Source organism: Bos javanicus, chromosome 3 (assembly GCF_032452875.1).
Source record: "Bos javanicus breed banteng chromosome 3, ARS-OSU_banteng_1.0, whole genome shotgun sequence".
Taxonomy (NCBI): domain Eukaryota; kingdom Metazoa; phylum Chordata; class Mammalia; order Artiodactyla; family Bovidae; genus Bos; species Bos javanicus.
In genome coordinates this window covers 12,578,432-12,596,312 of record NC_083870.1, presented here as the reverse complement: position 1 = coordinate 12,596,312, position 17,881 = coordinate 12,578,432, and the positions used below count along the sequence as shown (strand labels likewise).

The following is a 17,881-nucleotide window of genomic DNA, read 5'->3' as shown; positions in this document are numbered from 1 at the left end:
ATATACAGTATTATGTATAAAACAGATAACTAATAAGATACTACTGTACGCACAGGGAACTCTACTCAGTGCACTGTGGTGAACCAAATGGGAAGGAAATCCAAAAAATGGGATATATGTATACATATAGCTGATTCACTTTGCTGTACAGCAGAGACTAACAACATTATAAAGCAACTATACTCAACTAAAAATGAAGTAAAAATAAAATGCATGATATTTAGAAAAAAAATTTTTTCTGGCGATCTTTAAAGGAATGCAACCGATTTTTTTAAACACTATTTATCACTTTGTTAATCAGACTAAACTGTTGTAAAAACCACCCCAACATCTCACTGACTTAATACAAATAAAGTTTATTTTTTATTCACAACACAGTCAGCAGAGTATGAGTCATTCAGAGATTCACATAATCATTCAAAGACCCAGGCTCCTTTTAATCTTCTCAATCAGCCCTCCCCTAGAACCTTGGGGTCTTCTCTAACAAGTCAGTTAGGAACAGAAACAGCATAGAGAAGGCAGACTGTTGTTACCTGCCTTGATGTGAAGTGGCATCATTTCCGCTGTGAGAATAGCCCCACCTAGATAAAAGGACCCCTGGCAGCCCTGGTGGCTGAAGGAGCCTGGGACCACCAGGAAACAAGTCCAAATGGGGACTGAGTGTGGCCAATTTGCAGCTGCAGCCTCAGGGTAAATTTCCAGTCCAGGAGAAAAGTGTCTCCCTCCCTACTGGAGATTATGTAGGTGCTTGTGTTTGGTTCCAGCTTCACGGGGCCTGGAGGCCCACTGCTGCTCAGGACTCCTGTAGGAATATGTAGTGAGCATGTGTGAGCTGAGAAGTTTGGGCATTGCTAGAATCTGGAATGGAGCAAGGGTCAGGAGATGCCAGTTACAGGACAGGTTCTGCGGGAATAATGCATATGCCAACTGGCAACTCCTAAAATACTCAAGGGGTAACATTTTCATTGAATGCAGAGCTCCACTTTACTCCATTGCCTTGCCAGGACAGGGGCAGGAATCTGGCTGGGGTACTTCTAGTAAGACAAACCTGGGATGGACTCGAGGCATGTCCAGGAAGAAGAAACACACATGACTGTTCATGAGCACTCAGTCGTTGTCACTATGCTAATTTCTTCAGGCTCTGATACACTATTTTTACACATGTCCACTTTGGAAATCAAGATAAACAGCCATATTCTCGGGTCAGGAGACACTTTTCTCCTGGACTGTGCTAGCAGGCTAGTGTCAACCTTGTCCTTCAGCTTCTCAATTTCCTCTTTAATGACACATTCTTATTAGACCTCTAAGACTATCTTTTAGGCTTGTCATGTCTTGCCTTCTTGCTTTTTTGGATCACTTGGCCTCCTCCAACAGCTGTTGCTTTTATCTGATTGGTTCTCAGGTGTCTTACTGGCTAGAATTTTACTAAAGAACTTTTAATGTAAAATTAAAAGGAAATCAAAGTTTCTTTTGTGAAATTCCAACCTTGTTCTACTCTACTTAGGATAAAAGAGCTTTTCAATGACTCAGTCAAGGCAGTTCAGCAGGTCTCTAGATTCTGCTGGGTTGGTCAAAAAGTTCATTCAGATTTGTCCATAAGATGTTATGGGAAAACCCAAATGAACTTTTGGCCAACCCAATTGATATTACATGGTTTAGGGAACATGATACTAATCTGTGAGGAAAATCAGGAAGACCTGAGATAACTGATCAAACAGAGGCAAAATCTCTTTGAGTAGACACGATCGATATCAAAGTGTCTATTAGGTCATCTTCTTCTCTTTTGTTAAGCTAAGTTTCTCTATTTTTCCCATGATAGGAAATAGGGAGAAAGTTCTCCATCCAGAGGAGAGAATTATATTACACATATGACTGCATCTGCCAGCAGGTTCTCTTCTAGCTAATCCTACCTGTAAGGCCACCCCTGTAAACTGATGCACCTGCTTTCCCCTTGGGTAGAAAGAGCATACCACACAGAGAGGCAACTCTTGAGACTGTTTAACATCTACTTTATTAGCAAGCATAAACGCAGACACATAACAGGTACTCAACTCAGTCTCAGAGCCTGAGGTTTTTAGTTTGTAGAACCAAGCCATGATTCTCTCCTTAGTATCATTCTGTCTTGCATCAGACTTACAGACCCTAAAATCTGAGTTGACAAAATGATATCATCCGATTGGCATGAGGCACAATGATGGATTCCCCCAAATTCTTTCTGCATCTCTTCCTTTCCCTTCTAGTCTCAGGTCCATACATTTTTCCTGGGGAAATTAAAATACGTTTGTGGGATTCTTCTTGTTAAATGCACACCATGTTGGCAAGTTGTATATGGATAGTCAACAAAGGTATTTTATTATGGGCATTCAGAGGGTGTGATACTTCTTTTCCAAGTGTCATGAAAGGTCTAGGATTACAGGATACTGCTCTGCTCTTGAAAGAATGTGTCTGTTTCTATCAGACCACAGGAGAATAGTGAGATGTTAATTGTTGAAGGTTAAGAAAAAGTGTTGAAGGCTTGAGAAAAAGCATTCAAAGAGCTTTCCCTCAAGTTTCATCTCATTATTTACCCATATTCCCCTTCAAATGTTCCTTTTGTTGTCTCCTTCCTTTCATGTTCTTTACAGACATGTAGGTTTGGTCTTAGAAATGTCCTGTAGTGGTCAAATGAACAGACCTGGGGATCCCAGGCTGGTTAAAAAGAAGCAGGAGGGGCCAGAATCAATGCCAGAGGGTCAGCAGTGAAGAGCAGGTAACTGGGAGGTCATCTTCCTTGGCAAGAGAGAATTCAACAACTCATATCTCCAGGAGGTGATGGGGGTACTTGGCTCTGAGAGCAGAGTGTTCAGATTCTTGCTTAGGGGCTGAGGGAGTGGGAGCTGAGCCTGCAGGCCCAGCACTTGCACTAAGCCATTTGAGGCCAGGAGAAAGCAAAGGACACTCAGGCCCTGCTGGAGTCAGGCCAAACATCAAATGTCAGGCTGCCCTTCTGTAAAGAGAAGAAGAATGTACAGTAAGGATGGGGACAAGTCAAGAAGGGATTATTTCATTCAAGCTCAAAAAGGTCAAGAAAGAAGACTGGTTCCCAGAATAGGAAAGAGAGACCCTCCCAGATCCTAATCACATACCTATCTCACACTGATGTGAACCACGTCAGAATCTAGTTCAGTGCCCCAGATGTATTCAACCAGCTCCCATGTGAGTCACAAACCATATTCACTTATATTAGCACTTCTCACCCTCCACAATCACAAAGCTCTTCGAGAGAAATGGAGCAAGTATCTCCTTTTTACTAGCTAAGATTAACTAGCCTCATAATGGCAGGCTCAAGATTCAAACACTAGTCTTCCATGACTAAAGCCCTCCATTTCTGGGCACTAGCTGCTCTTCATATTTTTGATCATCTCTCAGCTCTTACACAATTCCCTGAGTAGGTAACCAGGCAGCCCTGCACGTCACATCCCACACTAATTACAAAGCTTGGGGCATCAGAGTTGTGACTCTCTTGGGTCAGCCACCCAAGGGCTATGCTTAGCATTTCCTGACTCATATGGGGACAAGATTTCTGCCTTTACTCTCCTGTGAAGTGAAAGTTAAAGTCGCTCAGTCGTGTCCAACTCGTTGAGACCCCATGGCCTATACTGTCCATAGAATTCCATAGGCCAGAATACTAGAGTGGGGTAGCCTTTCCCTTCTCCAGGGGATCTTCCCATCCCGGGATCAAACCCAGGTCTCCCACATTGCAGGCAGATTCTTTACCAGCTGAGCCACAAGGGAAGCCCAACAATAGAGGGAGGTCTACAATTTACAGCTGGAATCCTGGCTTCTCTGAAAAGACACTCTCATGGATATTCACAAAGAGACCCCTCCCCTAGCCCCATTTCCACAGATTAATTTAAAATCTGGGTAGTGACAATAGGTAGAAAGAGGTGGGACCATCTCCTACAGTTTTAACTTACAGTTTGAGACCTGGGGTCCTCTAAGTCAACTAATCCTGAGCTGAGCCAAGACTGGTCATTTTAGTTCTGCTCCATCGTTTGAAAACAATTTTTATGATTTTGGAAAGTTGCTTCTTTTCTCTGACTCTTACTCTCTTCAGATTTAAAAATGGTGTCAATTGAATAATTTTCAAAACCTCTTTTGTTCTCACATGCAATAACTGTATGGTATGGGATTTTTAAACTATTATTATCATTCTATCCAAGACTAGGATTCTCAATAATTCCTTGAAGTAACATAAAGTAGGTGACTATTATGGGCAGCTGTGCAGCACTAGTAGAATAACCCTTACCCTCAGAGTTCACACCCCACCACCAGCTTCTTCACCTTCGTCCATGCCAGTCCCCATGGGGACTGCCCAATCTACAAGGCTTACCCAAGCAGAATACGACTATATCTTCCTTGTGGTTGCAGTCATGATACCCCCCAGAACCTATGCTGACACTGCTCCAGGGACTGCTCTTGCCCTTTGCAATGGACATCATCTAGCCAGATATGCCCGTCTCCAGGGACAAACTTTCTCCGTGCTTTGACAGATACAAAGATTGGCTTTCCACAGTCCAGTTGCCCGCACACCACGTGCTCCTCCTTTGTCCCCCAGCCATCATCACAGACAGAGCCCCATATGCCCCTGTGCAGCACCCCAGTCGCCCAGAGCAGCTGGTGTCTCCGTTTACCGGCCTCTATTTAAGGGATCTGCCGAGGCAGGGCATGGAGTGGGGAATGGAAAGAAGAAAAAAAATCGTCTACAGTTTAGTTCAGTTCAATCCAGTCGCTCAATCATGTCCGACTCTTTTTGACCCCATGAATCGTAGCACGCCAGGCCTCCCTGTCCATCACCAACTCCCAGAGTTCACCAAAATTCATGTCCATCGATCGGTGATGCCATCCAGCCATCTCATCCTCTGCCGTCGCCTTCTCCTCCTGCCCCCAATCCCTCTCAGCATTAGGGTCTTTTCCAATTAGTCAACTCTTCATATGAGGTGGCCAAAGTATTGGAGGTTCAGCCTCAGCATCAGTCCTTCCAATGAACACCGAGGACTGATCTCCTTTAGGATGGAGATCTCCATGCAGTCCAAGGGACTCTCAAGAGTCTTCTCCAAAACCAGAGTTAAAAAGCATCAATTCTTCGGTGCTCAGCTTTCTTCACCGTTCAACTCTCACATGCATACATGACCACTGGAAAAACCATAGCCTTGACTAGATGGACCTTTGTTGGCAAAGTAATGTCTCTGCTTTTTAATATGCTATCTAGGTTGGTCATTGCTTTCCTTCCAAGGAGTAAGCATCTTTTAATTTCATGGCTGCAGTCACCATCTGCAATGATTTTGGAGCCAAAAATATAAAGTCTGACACTGTTTCCAATGTTCCCCCATCTATTTCCCATGAAGTGATGGGACCAGATGCCATGATCTTAGTTTTCTGAATGTTGAGCTTTGAGCCAACTATTTCACTCTCCTCTTTCACTTTCATCAAGAGGCTTTTGAGTTCCTCTTCACTTTCTGTTACAAAGGTCGTGTCATCTGCATATCTGAGGTTATTTATATTTCTCCTGGCAATCTTGATTCCAGCTTGTGCTTCTTCCAGCCCAGCATTTCTCATGATGTACTCTGCATAGAAGTTAAATAAGCAGGGTGACAACATACAGCCGTGACATACTCCTTTTCCTATTGGGAGACAGTCTGTTGTGTCATGTCCAGTTCTAATTGTTGCTTCCTGACCTGCATATAGGTTTCTCAAGAGGCAGGTCAGGTGGTCTGGAATTCCCATCTCTTTCAGAATTTTCCACAGTTTATTGTGATCCACACAGTCTAATGCTTTGGCATAGTCAATAAAGCAGAAATATATGTTTTTCTGGAACTCTCTTGCTTTTTTGATGATCCAGCAGATGTTGGCAATTTGATCTCTGGTTCCTCTGCCTTTTCTAAAACCAGATTGAACATCTGGAAGTTCACATTCATGTATTCCCAAAGTCTGGTTTGGAGAATTTTGAGCATTACTTTACTAGCATGTGAGATGAGTGCAATTGTGCAGCAGTAAAACTGACCTTTTCCAGTCCTGTGGCCACTGCTGAGTTTTCCAAATTTGCTGGCATATTGAGTGCAGCACTTTCACAGCATCATCTTTCAGGTTTTGAAATAGTTCAACTGGAATTCCATCCCCTCCACTAGCTTTGTTCATAGTAATGCTTTCTAAGGCCCACTTGACTTCACATTCCAGGATGTCTGGCTCTAGATGAGTGATCACACCATCGTGATTATCTGGGTCATGAAGATCTTTTTTGTACAGTTCTTCTGTGTATTCTTGCCACCTCTTCTTAATATCTTTGGCTTCTGTTAAGTCCATACCATTTCTGTCCTTTATCGAGCTCATCTTTGCATGAAATGTTTCCTTGGTATCTCTAATTTTCTTGAAGAGTTCTCTAGTCTTTCCCATTCTGTTGTTTTCCTCTATTTCCTTGCATTGATCAGTGAGGAAGGTTTCTTATCTCTCCTTGCTATTCTTTGGAACTCTGCATTCAAATTGGAATATTTTTCCTTTTCTCCTTTGCTTTTCACTTCTCTTCTTTTCACAGCTATTTGTAAGGCCCCCTCAGACAGCCATTCTGCTTTTTTGCATTTCTTTTCCATGGGGATGGTCTTGATCCCTGTCTCCTGTACAATGTCACAAACTTCCGTCTATAGTTCATCAGGCACTCATTCAGATCTAGTCCCTTAAATCTATTTCTCACCTCCACTGTATAATCATAAGGGATTTGATTTAGGTCATACCTGAATGGTCTAGTGGTTTTCCCCACTTTCTTCAATTTAAGTCTGAATTTGGCGATAACGAGTTCATGATCTGAGCCACAGTCAGCTCCTGGTCTTGTGTTTGCTGACTGTATAGAGCTTCTCCAACTTTGACTGCAGAGAATATAATCAATCTGATTTCAGTGTTGAACATCTATGATGTCCATTTGTGGTGTCTTCTCTTATGTTGTTGGAAGAGGGTGTTTGCTATCATCAGTGCGTTCTCTTAGCAAAACTCTATTATCCTTTGCCCTGCTTCATTCTGTACTCCAAGGCCAAATTTGACTGTTACTCCAGGTGTTTCTTGACTTCCTACTTTTGCATTTCAGTCCCCTATAATGAAAAGGACATCTTTTTTGTGTGTTAGTTCTAAAAGGTCTTGTAGGTCTTCATAGAACTGTTCAACTTCAGCTTCTTAAGCGTTACTGGTTGGGGCATAGACTTGGATCACCATTATATTGAATGGTTTGGCTTGGAAACAAACAATCATACTGTCATTTTTGAGATTGCATCCAAGTACTGCATTTCAGACTCTTTTGTTGACCATGATGGCTACACCATTTCTTCTAAGGGATTCCTGCCTACAGTAGTAGATATAATGGTCATCTGAGTTAAATTCACCCATTCCAGTCCACTTTAGTTCCATGATTCCTAGAATGTTGACATTCACTCTTGCTATCTCCTGTTTGGCCCCTTCCAATTTGACTTGATTCAAGGACCTGACATTCCAGGTTCCTATGCAATATTGTCTTTACAGCATCAGACCTTGCTTCTATCACCAGTCACATCCACAACTGGATATTGTTTTTGCTTTGGCTCCATTCCTTCATTCTTTCTGGAGTGATATCCCCACTGATCCCTTGTAGCATATTGGGATCTGGGGAGTCCCTTTTCCAGTATCCTATCATTTTGCCTTTTCATACTGTTCATGGGGTTCTCAAGGCAAGAATACTGAAGTGGTTTGCCATTCCCTTCTCCAGTGGACCACATTCTGTCAGACCTGTCCACCATGACCTGTCTGTCTTGGGTGGCCCCACATGGCATGGCTTGGTTTCATTGAGTTAGACAAGGCTGTGGTCCATGTGATCAGATTGGCTAGTTTTCTGTGATTGTGGTTTCAGTGTGTCTGCCCTCTGATGCCCTCTCACAACACCTACCATCTACTTGGGTTTCTCTTATCTTGGACATGGGGCATCTCTTCACAGCTGCTTCAACAAAGTACAGCCACTGCTCCTTACCTTAGACAAGGCCGCCCCTCCTGACTTTGAACCTTCAAATCCCATCAACATTTCTGTAGCTCTCTACCTGCTTGTGTTTCTGTGATCATAGCCCTTCCTCTAGTTTCCAATCCATGTGCCAGGTCTGTTCCCTTAACTAAGACCTTTTACTTTCCCATCTAGTTTATAAAAGTCTAATACTTATGAATGGCTTTCTAGTAGCTTTTTTTTTAATTGAAGACTTCAACAAGTATATGGAACTGTGTGTCCTGTCCCTATTATATAGAATTTAATATAATACTTTATAATACTCTAGCACTTAATACTGCTTGAAGCATGTTCATATACAAAGGCAAGTATCATTAGCTGCATTTTAAAAACAAGAGAATTGATGAGCAGCACAATTAAATAGCTTTGCCATGGTTATTTGCTCCATGACCGCTGAGCGTAGTCACTCAGTCCTGTTTGACTCTGCTCCTCTGTCCATGAGGATTCTCCAGGCAAGAATACTGGAGTGGGTTGCTGTGCCCTCCTCCAGGGGATCTTCCCCACCCAGGGATTGCACCCACGTCTCTAAGTCTCTGCATTGGCAGGTGGGTTCTTTATCACTAGTGCCACTGCTCAACCAAGGAGGAGTAACAGTTCTAGATGAGGATATATTTGTCTCCAGGGTTCACAGTTGAGAAACGGTGAGAAGTGAAGGAAAAGGAATCAGTTAACCATTAATTCATGCTGGAGAATAAAGATAAAGAGGACAAAGAGTGGTCATGCGGGATATGGGCAGTTGGCATATAGTCTTTGAGTCCTGCCATACTCACTCTCACACATTGCCCCTGCATCCTCACTGTGGGAGCAATCAAAAACGTCTTCCACCTGGTCACATTCAATCAATTTATCTTCCGTCCCACTGCAGTTGACATCTTGGATGAAGATTTTTTGTTTTTCATCTGCCAGTGGCTTATACAAATTACCACTTGGTGTCCCCTTGGCTGCTCCACAGCCCAGCTCCCGGCACACCACTTCCGCGTCTTTCATGTTCCAGCTGTCGTCACACACAGTGCCCCACTCGCCATTCCGTTCCACTTCCACCCGCCCTTCACAGCGATGGGGACCTCTCACCAGTCGCACTTTGGGAGGAGACTCTGCAAAGAAATGAGATATTGGTTGGAGATTAGGAGTGGCCCAGAGAGCACTCAGGCATGTATGCAGTCTTCTTGGAATTCTTCTACCACTTTCAGGATGTGGAAAACTGAAGGGTGAGAAAGTGGGAGTCAAAAGGGAAGACAAGGAAGAGGAGCTCCAGGACTCCATCTCTGAGTTCTGGTTCTGCTACTCTCTTGTATTATTATTATTATTATTATTACAATTTAATCTGTAATTTTACTTGGCCCTTGGTGAAACTTGGAAAAACAGGCTTAATATCCCTACCTTTGGATTTGGTACAAACAAGTGCTTCATATGATTATTTCAAAAGTATACTTTCTAACAGGAATTAAGATGCACCATGCTATAATGATCATATCAATGAATACGCTGCATAAAATTTTAGTTTGTCTTGTAATTCCCTTCCAGCCAAACAAAGTATAGCATACATACATGTATTTTGTCTGAAATCTGAACAAAATCTGTATTTCAGTTAATAATACTGTATCACAAGTTAGCTCCCTGTTTGTTTGGTTTTTCGTAACAACATAGTATTCCTTTATATTCTCAGAACTGGATTAGAACTTTCAAGCCATATTCAGTTTTTTTTTTAATCTAAGATAAGAAACTTTCTAGATTACCAGAAGTAATCCTAGATGCCAAAATATGTGGACCTGAATCAAGGTTTTGAGTGAATATAAATTAGAAATTTAGCATTCTGTTCACACTAGGTCAAACAAGTGAAGTCAAAATGTCATAAGTGTTTTAGCTAAGCAAAAAAACCATAAATTTTCTAAAATATATGTATTATACAATCTATATATATATATATATGTATACAAAAGGTTTTCTACTATGCTTGATAAAGGCTTGAGAGAGAACATCAAAAAAAAAAAAAAAAAGACTGAGAAACTGGAAAACATAAATTAAATGAAAACTAAAACATGAAGCACTGAACATGAAATAGAAAAATTGAAACAGACCAGATAAAAGTCAAAGGTCATCATATATCCAGTTGTTTTTAAACATGGTGGCTCATTAGAAATACATCCGGGGCTTTGGAAATAAAAAGCAGTCCCTCAGCATTTGCACTTTTCAAAAATTTCCAAGATAATTCTAATATGCATCTGGATTTTGAAAAGTGACTCCAGGTTTTTCTATTAAATGGCAGTGGGCCTAGGGGAGCTATCCCACTTTAAAGGTCAGGAAGGGCGGCAGTGAGGAAATACCCGTCGTCCAAGGTAAGGAGCAATGGCTGCGCTTTGCTGGGGCAGCCGTGAAGAGATACCCCATGCCCAAGGTAAGAGAAACCCAAGTAAGACAGTAGGTGTTGCAAGAAGGCATCAGAGGGCAAACACACTGAAACCATACTCACAGAAAACTAGTCAATCTAATCACACTAGGACCACAGCCTTGTCTAACTCAATGAAACTAAGCCATGCCTGTGGGGCAACCCAAGAGGGGCGGGTCATGGTGGAGAGATTTGACAGAATGTGGTCCACTGGAGAAGGGAATGGCAAACCACTTCAGTATTCTTGCCTTGAGAACCCCATGAACAGTATGAACAGACAAAATGATAGGATACTGGAAGAGGGACTCCCCAGGTCAGTAGGTGCCCAATATGCTACTGGAGATCAGTGGAGAAATAACTCCAGAAAGAATGAAGGGATGGAGCCAAAGCAAAAACAATACCCAGCTGAGGATGTGACTGGTAATAGAAGCAAGGTCGGATGCTATAAAAAGCAATATTGCATAGGAACCTGGAATGTCAGGTCCATGAATCAAGGCAAACTGGAAGTGGTCAAACAAGAGATGGCAAGAGTGAATGTCGACATTCTAGGAATCAGCGAACTGAAATGGACTGGATGGGTGAATTTAATTCAGATGACCATTATATCTACTACTGTAGGCAGGAATCCCTCAGAAGAAATGGAGTGGCCATCATGGTCAACAAAAGAGTCCGAAATGCAGAACTTGGATGCAATCTCAAAAATGACAGAATGATCTCTGTTCATTTCCAAAGCAAACCATTCAATATCACAGTAATCCAAGTCTATGCCCCAACCAGTAATGCTGAAGAAGCTGAAGTTGAACGGTTCTATGAAGACCTACAAGACCTTTTAGAACTAACACCCAAAAAAGATGTCCTTTTCATTATAGGGGACTGGAATGCAAAAGTAGGAAGTCAAGAAACACCTGGAGTAACAGGCAAATTTGGCCTTGGAATACGGAATGAAGCAGGGCAAAGACTAATAGAGTTTTGTCAAGGAAATGCACTGGTCATAACAAACACCCTCTTCCAACAACACAAGAGAAGACTCTACACATGGACATCAACAGATGGTCAACACTGAAATCAGATTGATTATATTCTTTGCAGCCAAAGATGGAGAAGTTCTATACAGTCAGCAAACACAAGACCAGGAGCTGACTGTGGCTCAGACCATGAACTCCTTATTGCCAAGTTCAAACTCAAATTGAAGAAAGTAGGGAAAAGCACTAGACCATTCAGGTATGACCTAAATCAAATCCCTTATGATTATACAGTGGAAGTGAGAAATAGATTTAAGGGACTAGATCTGATGGATAGAGTGCCTGATGAACTGTGGAATGAGGTTCATGACATTGTACAGGAGACAGAGATCAAGACCATTCCCATTGAAAAGAAATGCAAAAAAGCAAAATGGCTGTCTGGGGAGGCCTTACAAATAGCTGTGAAAAGAAGAGAAGCAAAAAGCAAAGGAGAAAAGGAAAGATATAAACATCTGAATGCAGAGTTCCAAAGAATAGCAAGAAGAGAAAAGAAAGCCTTCTTCAGCGATCAATGCAAAGAAATAGAGGAAAACAACAGAATGGGAAAGACTAGAGAACTCTTCAAGAAAATCAGAGACACCAAAGGAGAACATTTCATGCAAAGATGAGCTCGATAAAGGACAGAAATGCTATGGACCTAACAGAAGCAGAAGATATTAAGAAGAGATGGCAAGAATACACAGAAGAACTGTACAAAAAAGATCTTCATGACCCAGATAATCACGATGGTGTGATCACTGACCTAGAGCCAGACATCCTGGAATATGAAGTCAAGTGGGCCTTAGAAAGCATTACTATGAACAAAGCTAGTGGAGGGGATGGAATTCCAGTCGAGCTATTTCAAACCCTGAAAGATGATGCTGTGAAAGTGCTGCACTCAATATGCCAGCAAATTTGGAAAACTCAGCAGTGGCCACAGGACTGGAAAAGGTCAGTTTTCATTCCAATCCCAAAGAAAGGCAATGCCAAAGAATGTTCAAACTACCTCACAATTGCACTCATCTCACATGCTAGTAAAGTAATGCTCAAAATTGTCCAAGCCAGGCTTCAGCAATATGTGAACCGTGAACTTCCTGATGTTCAAGCTGGTTTTAGAAAAGGCAGAGGAACCAGAGATCAAATTGCCAACATCCTCTGGATCATATAAAAAGCAAAAGAGTTCCAGAAAAACATCTATTTCTGCTTTATTGTCTATGCCAAAGCCTTTGACTGTGTGGATCACAATAAACAGTGGAAAATTCTGAAAGAGATGGGAATACCAGACCACCTGATCTGCCTCTTGAGAACCGTATATGCAGATCAGGAAGCAACAGTTAGAACTGGACATGGAACAACAGACTGGTTCCAAATAGGAAAAGGAGTTTGTCAAAGCTGTATATTGTCACCCTGTTTATTTAACTTATATGCAGAGTACATCATGAGAAACTCTGGACTGGAAGAAACACAAGCTGGAATCAAGACTGCCGGGAGAAATATCAATAACCTCAGATATGCAGATGACACCACCCTTATGGCAGAAAGTGAAGAGGAACTCAAAAGCCTCTTGATGAAAGTGAAAGAGGAAAGTGAAAAGGTTGGCTTAAAGCTCAACATTCAAAAAACGAAGATCATGGCATCCGGTCCCATCACTTCATGGGAAATAGATGGGGAAACAGTGGAAACAGTTTCAGAGTTTATTTTTCCGGGCTCCAAAATCACTGCAGATGGTGACTGCAGCCATGAAATTAAAAGATGCTTACTCCTTGGAAGGAAAGTTATGACCAACCTAGATAGCATGTTCAAAAGCAGAGACATTCCTTTGCCAACAAAGGTTCGTCTAGTCAAGGCTATGGTTTCTCCTGTGGTCATGTGTGGATGCGAGAGTTGGACTGTGAAGAAGGCTGAGCGCCGAAGAATTGATGCTTTTGAACTGTGGTGTTGGAGAAGATGCTTGAGAGTCCCTTGGACTGCAAGGAGATCCAACCAGTCCATTCTGAAGGAGATCAGCCCTGGGATTTCTTTGGAAGGAATGATGCTAAAACTGAAACTCCAGTACTTGGGCCACCTCGTGCGAAGAGTTGACTCATTGGAAAAGACTCTGATGCTGGGAGGGATTGGGGGCAGGAGGAGATGGGGACGACAGAGGATGAGATGGCTCGATGGCATCACTGACTCGATGGACGTGAGTCTGGGTGAACTCCGGGAATTGGTGATGGACAGAGAGGCCTGGCATGCTGTGATTCATGGGGTTGCAAAGAGTCAGACACGACTGAGCGACTGATCTGATCTTAGTGATATGGAATTCTTTCATTTCTCTATTGACCAGAAAAATGGCCAATGGTATTAAGCGGCTACTAGTTACATGATCTCAATAATAAAAGATGTTTCTTAGTTTCACAATCAATAGCCAGACAAAAAATAGAAGATAATGACAATTGCAAGCCATAGTGGAAACATGATTATCCTAGCAATATAAAATAATTACATACAATTTGGGGACTAAAGTAGAGTACTGTGATAAGTGTAAGTGCATACATGCACATGTTCTCATTCACCCAGTCAGTCTAAGCCTTGTGGTTGGTGTATTAATTCATTTACATTTAAGTTAATTTTCCATATGTATGATCCTATTACCATTTTCTTAATTGTTTTAGGTTTATTTTGTGTGTGTCTTTTCCTTCTCTTGTGTTTCCTGCCTAGAGAAGTTTCTTTAGCATTTATGTAAAGCTGGTTTGGAGGTGCTGAGCTCTCTTAACTTTTACTTGTTTGGAAAGCTTTTGATTTCTCCATCAAATCTGATTGGGAGTCTTGATGGGTAATGCATTCTTGGTTGCAGGTTTTTCTTTCTTCACTTTAAATATATCATACCATTCTCTTCTGGCTTGTAGAGTTACTGTTGAGAAATCAGCTTACAACCTCATGGGAGTTCCCTTATATGTTATTTGTCATTTTTCCCTTGTTGCTTTTAATATTTTATCTTTGTCTTTAACTTTTGTCAGTTTGATTACTATGTGTGTGTCTCATTGTGTTCCTCCTTGAATTTATCCTGCCTGGGATTCTGCACTTCCTGGACTTTTTAAACTATTTCTTTTCCATGTTAGGGAAATTTTCATCTATTATTCGAATATTTTCTTGGGTCCTTTCTCTCTCTCTTCTCCTTCTGGGGCCCCTATAATGCAAATGCCGGTGTGTTTACTGTTGTCCCAGAGGCCTCTTAGTCTGGTCTTCATTGTTTTCATTCTTTTTTCTATATTCTGTTCTGTGGCAGTGATTTTCACCACGCAGTCCTCCAGGTCACTTATCTGTTCTTCTGCCTCAGTTATTCTGCTACTGATTCCTTCTAGTGTATGGTTCATCTCTGTTGGTTTTCTAGTTCTTACAGGTCTTTGGTAAACATCTCTTCCATCTTCTCCATTCTATTTCTGAGATCCTATGATCTTTACTATCATTATCTTTATTATCATTATTCTGAATTCTTTTACTGGAAGGCTGCCTATCTCTGCTTCATTTAGTTGTTTTTCTGGGGCTTTATCTTGTCCCTTAATCTGGTACATAACCCTGTGATTTTTCATCCTGGTTAACTTTCTGTAATGTGGTTTTCATTCTAGCCACTGTGGGATTGTGGCTCTTTGACCAGAGATTGAACCTGTTCCCCCCGCACTGAAAGCATGGAGATCTCTAGATATAATATGGGCTAAACAACCTGACTCTCTCTCTCAGTATCAATGATCCACTCCCAATCATCCTTGCTACTTCCCATGACATTTTCCCATGTCCAAGAACCTAGCTCAGAAGAAATACAGAGAGTGCTGAGTAAGGGAAGAGTCAGAGCCTCAAAGTCTCAGAGCCCTAAAACTGGGTCTAGAAGATTCTAAGTGTTGGGAGTGGGAGATGGGCTTCACAGAGTCTCCAGATAAGTTCTGAGGAAACCAAGACTTATTCATGGAGTATAGAGGACTGCGTAGGGAGACAAGGGAAAAGCTTATCAGGAATCAAATTTCTGGACACTACATTCCAAGTACTGTTTTATGAACGTAGAGAACAGTGATGATCAAGATAGCTGGCATCGCTGTCCTCAAGAAGATTCTATTTAATAGGCTTGAAGCAATCCCATCAAGTCCTCTCAGCCCCAGAGAGATATAGTGATAAAGAAGATCTAAGTTTGCCAAGCCTCCAGGGAGAGCGGTGCTATACCTGGAGGGACAACATTTGGACACTTGGCTTTTGGTCTATCAGACTATGAACAGTGTATGACAACATGGGCTAAATGGGATGACTCAGATACCTATATGAATGAAACACAATTCTGAGGACCCAAATTTCTACTGCATATATATATACATATATATATATATATATATATAGTAGTTGTTGTATTCCTGTCATATATTTGCTTTCTATGCATTAATAATTTTCTGTGTGTTTATCTCCTTTTCCATCAGACTGATTTGGCTAAGGGACTAGTATATGCATGTATGTGTATATATATATATATATAATCTATATATAATTTTGTATATGAATATGTGTATAGATATAGGCTTCCCAGGTGGCTCAGTGGGTACGGAATCCACCTGGGTTCAATCCCTGGGTGGAAAAGATCCCCAGGAGAAGGGCATGGTAACCTACTCCAGTATTCTTGCATGGAGCATCCCATGGACACAGGAGATTGGCAGACTACAGTCCATAGGGTCACAAAGAGTCAGATACAGCTGAAGAGACTGAGCATGCACTCATGCATACATATATATACACAGTTGTTGTGTGTTCGTTTCCTATGAGCATCTCCTGTCTACCTAACTAAATGATAAACTCCTTGAGATCTGATAAAATTGCGTTATATTTTGGGAGCTCATTTCTTCCCCATAACTTCATCTGAGCTTTCGATACAAATGTTTAGTGGTTATTAGATCTGCGCATGTTTGTGCGTGTGAAGAAGAGAATCAGGTTCTTGGATAGATTGAAACAAAGAAAAACTAAGATTGAAACTAAGACAAAATCATTGGTTCAACCAAGTGTGCATGCTAAGTTGCTTCAGTAATCTCTGACTCTGTGTGACCCTATGGCCTGTAGCCCGCCAGACTCCTCTGTCCATTGGATTCTCCAGGCAAGAATACTGGAGTGGGTTGCTGTGCCCTCCTCCAGGGGATCTTCCCCACCCAGGGATTGCACCCACGTCTCTAAGTCTCTGCATTGGCAGGTGGGTTTTTTATCACTAGTGCCACTGCTCAACCAAGGAGGAGTAACAGTTCTAGATGAGGATATATTTGTCTCCAGGGTTCACAGTTGAGAAACGGTGAGAAGTGAAGGACAAGGAATCAGTTAACCATTAATTCATGCTAGAGAATAAAGATAAAGAGGACAAAGACTGGTCATGCGGGGTATGGGCAGTTGGCATATAGTCTTTGAGTCCTGCCATACTCACTCTCACACATTGCCCCTGCATCCTCACTGTGGGAGCAATCACAAACGTCTTCCACCCGGTCACATTCAATCAATTTATCTTCCGTCCCACTGCAGTTGACATCTTGGATGAAGATTTTTTGTTTTTCATCTGCCAATGGCTTATACAAATTACCACTTGGTGTCCCCTTGGCTGCTCCACAGCCCAGCTCCCGGCACACCACTTCCGCGTCTTTCATGTTCCAGCTGTCGTCACACACAGTGCCCCACTCGCCATTCCGTTCCACTTCCACCCGCCCTTCACAGCGATGGGGACCTCTCACCAGTCGCACTTTGGGAGAAGACTCTGCAAAGAAATGAGATATTGGTTGGAGATTAGGAGTGGCCCAGAGAGCACTCAGGCATGTATGCAGTCTTCTTGGAATTCTTCTACCACTTTCAGGATGTGGAAAACTGAAGGGTGAGAAAGTGGGAGTCAAAAGGGAAGACAAGGAAGAGGAGCTCCAGGACTCCATCTCTGAGTTCTGGTTCTGCTACACTCTTGTATTATTATTATTATTATTATTACAATTTAATCTGTAATTTTACTTGGCCCTTGGTGAAACTTGGAAAAACAGGCTTAATATCCCTACCTTTGGATTTGGTACAAACAAGTGCTTCATATGACTATTTCAAAAGTATACTTTCTAACAGGAATTAAGATGCACCATGCTATAATGATCATATCAATAAATACGTTGCATAAAATTTTAGTTTGTCTTGTAATTCCCTTCCAGCCAAACAAAGTATAGAATACATACATGCATTTTGTCTGAAATCTGAACAAAATCTGTATTTCAGTTAATAATACTGTATCACAAGTTAGCTCCCTGTTTGTTTGGTTTTTCGTAACAACATAGTATTCCTTTATATTCTCAGAACTGGATTAGAACTTTCAAGCCATATTCAGTTTTTTTTTAATCTAAGATAAGAAACTTTCCAGATTACCAGTAGTAATCCTAGTAGCCAAAATACGTGGATCTGAGTCAAGGTTTTGAGTGA

General features: G+C 41.7%; 1 protein-coding gene across 3 annotated transcripts in view; it reads right to left on the bottom strand.

Annotated features, from left to right (window-relative positions):
* Positions 1-1,992: 1,992 nt before the first annotated feature.
* Positions 1,993-17,881, bottom strand: part of LOC133238944 (CD5 antigen-like) — a 37,764-nt gene continuing 21,875 nt past the window's right edge. For 2 of the 3 annotated variants that reach the window (XM_061402615.1, XM_061402619.1), the window contains 3 exons: positions 16,863-17,186; positions 8,821-9,144; positions 1,993-2,986 (listed from right to left, as the gene is read on the bottom strand). In XM_061402615.1, the coding sequence (XP_061258599.1) occupies positions 2,967-2,986; positions 8,821-9,144; positions 16,863-17,186 (668 nt within the window). In that variant the 3' untranslated portion in view covers positions 1,993-2,966. The remainder of the gene's footprint in view (positions 2,987-8,820; positions 9,145-16,862; positions 17,187-17,881) is intronic. The other variant, XM_061402620.1, reaches the window with a different exon arrangement.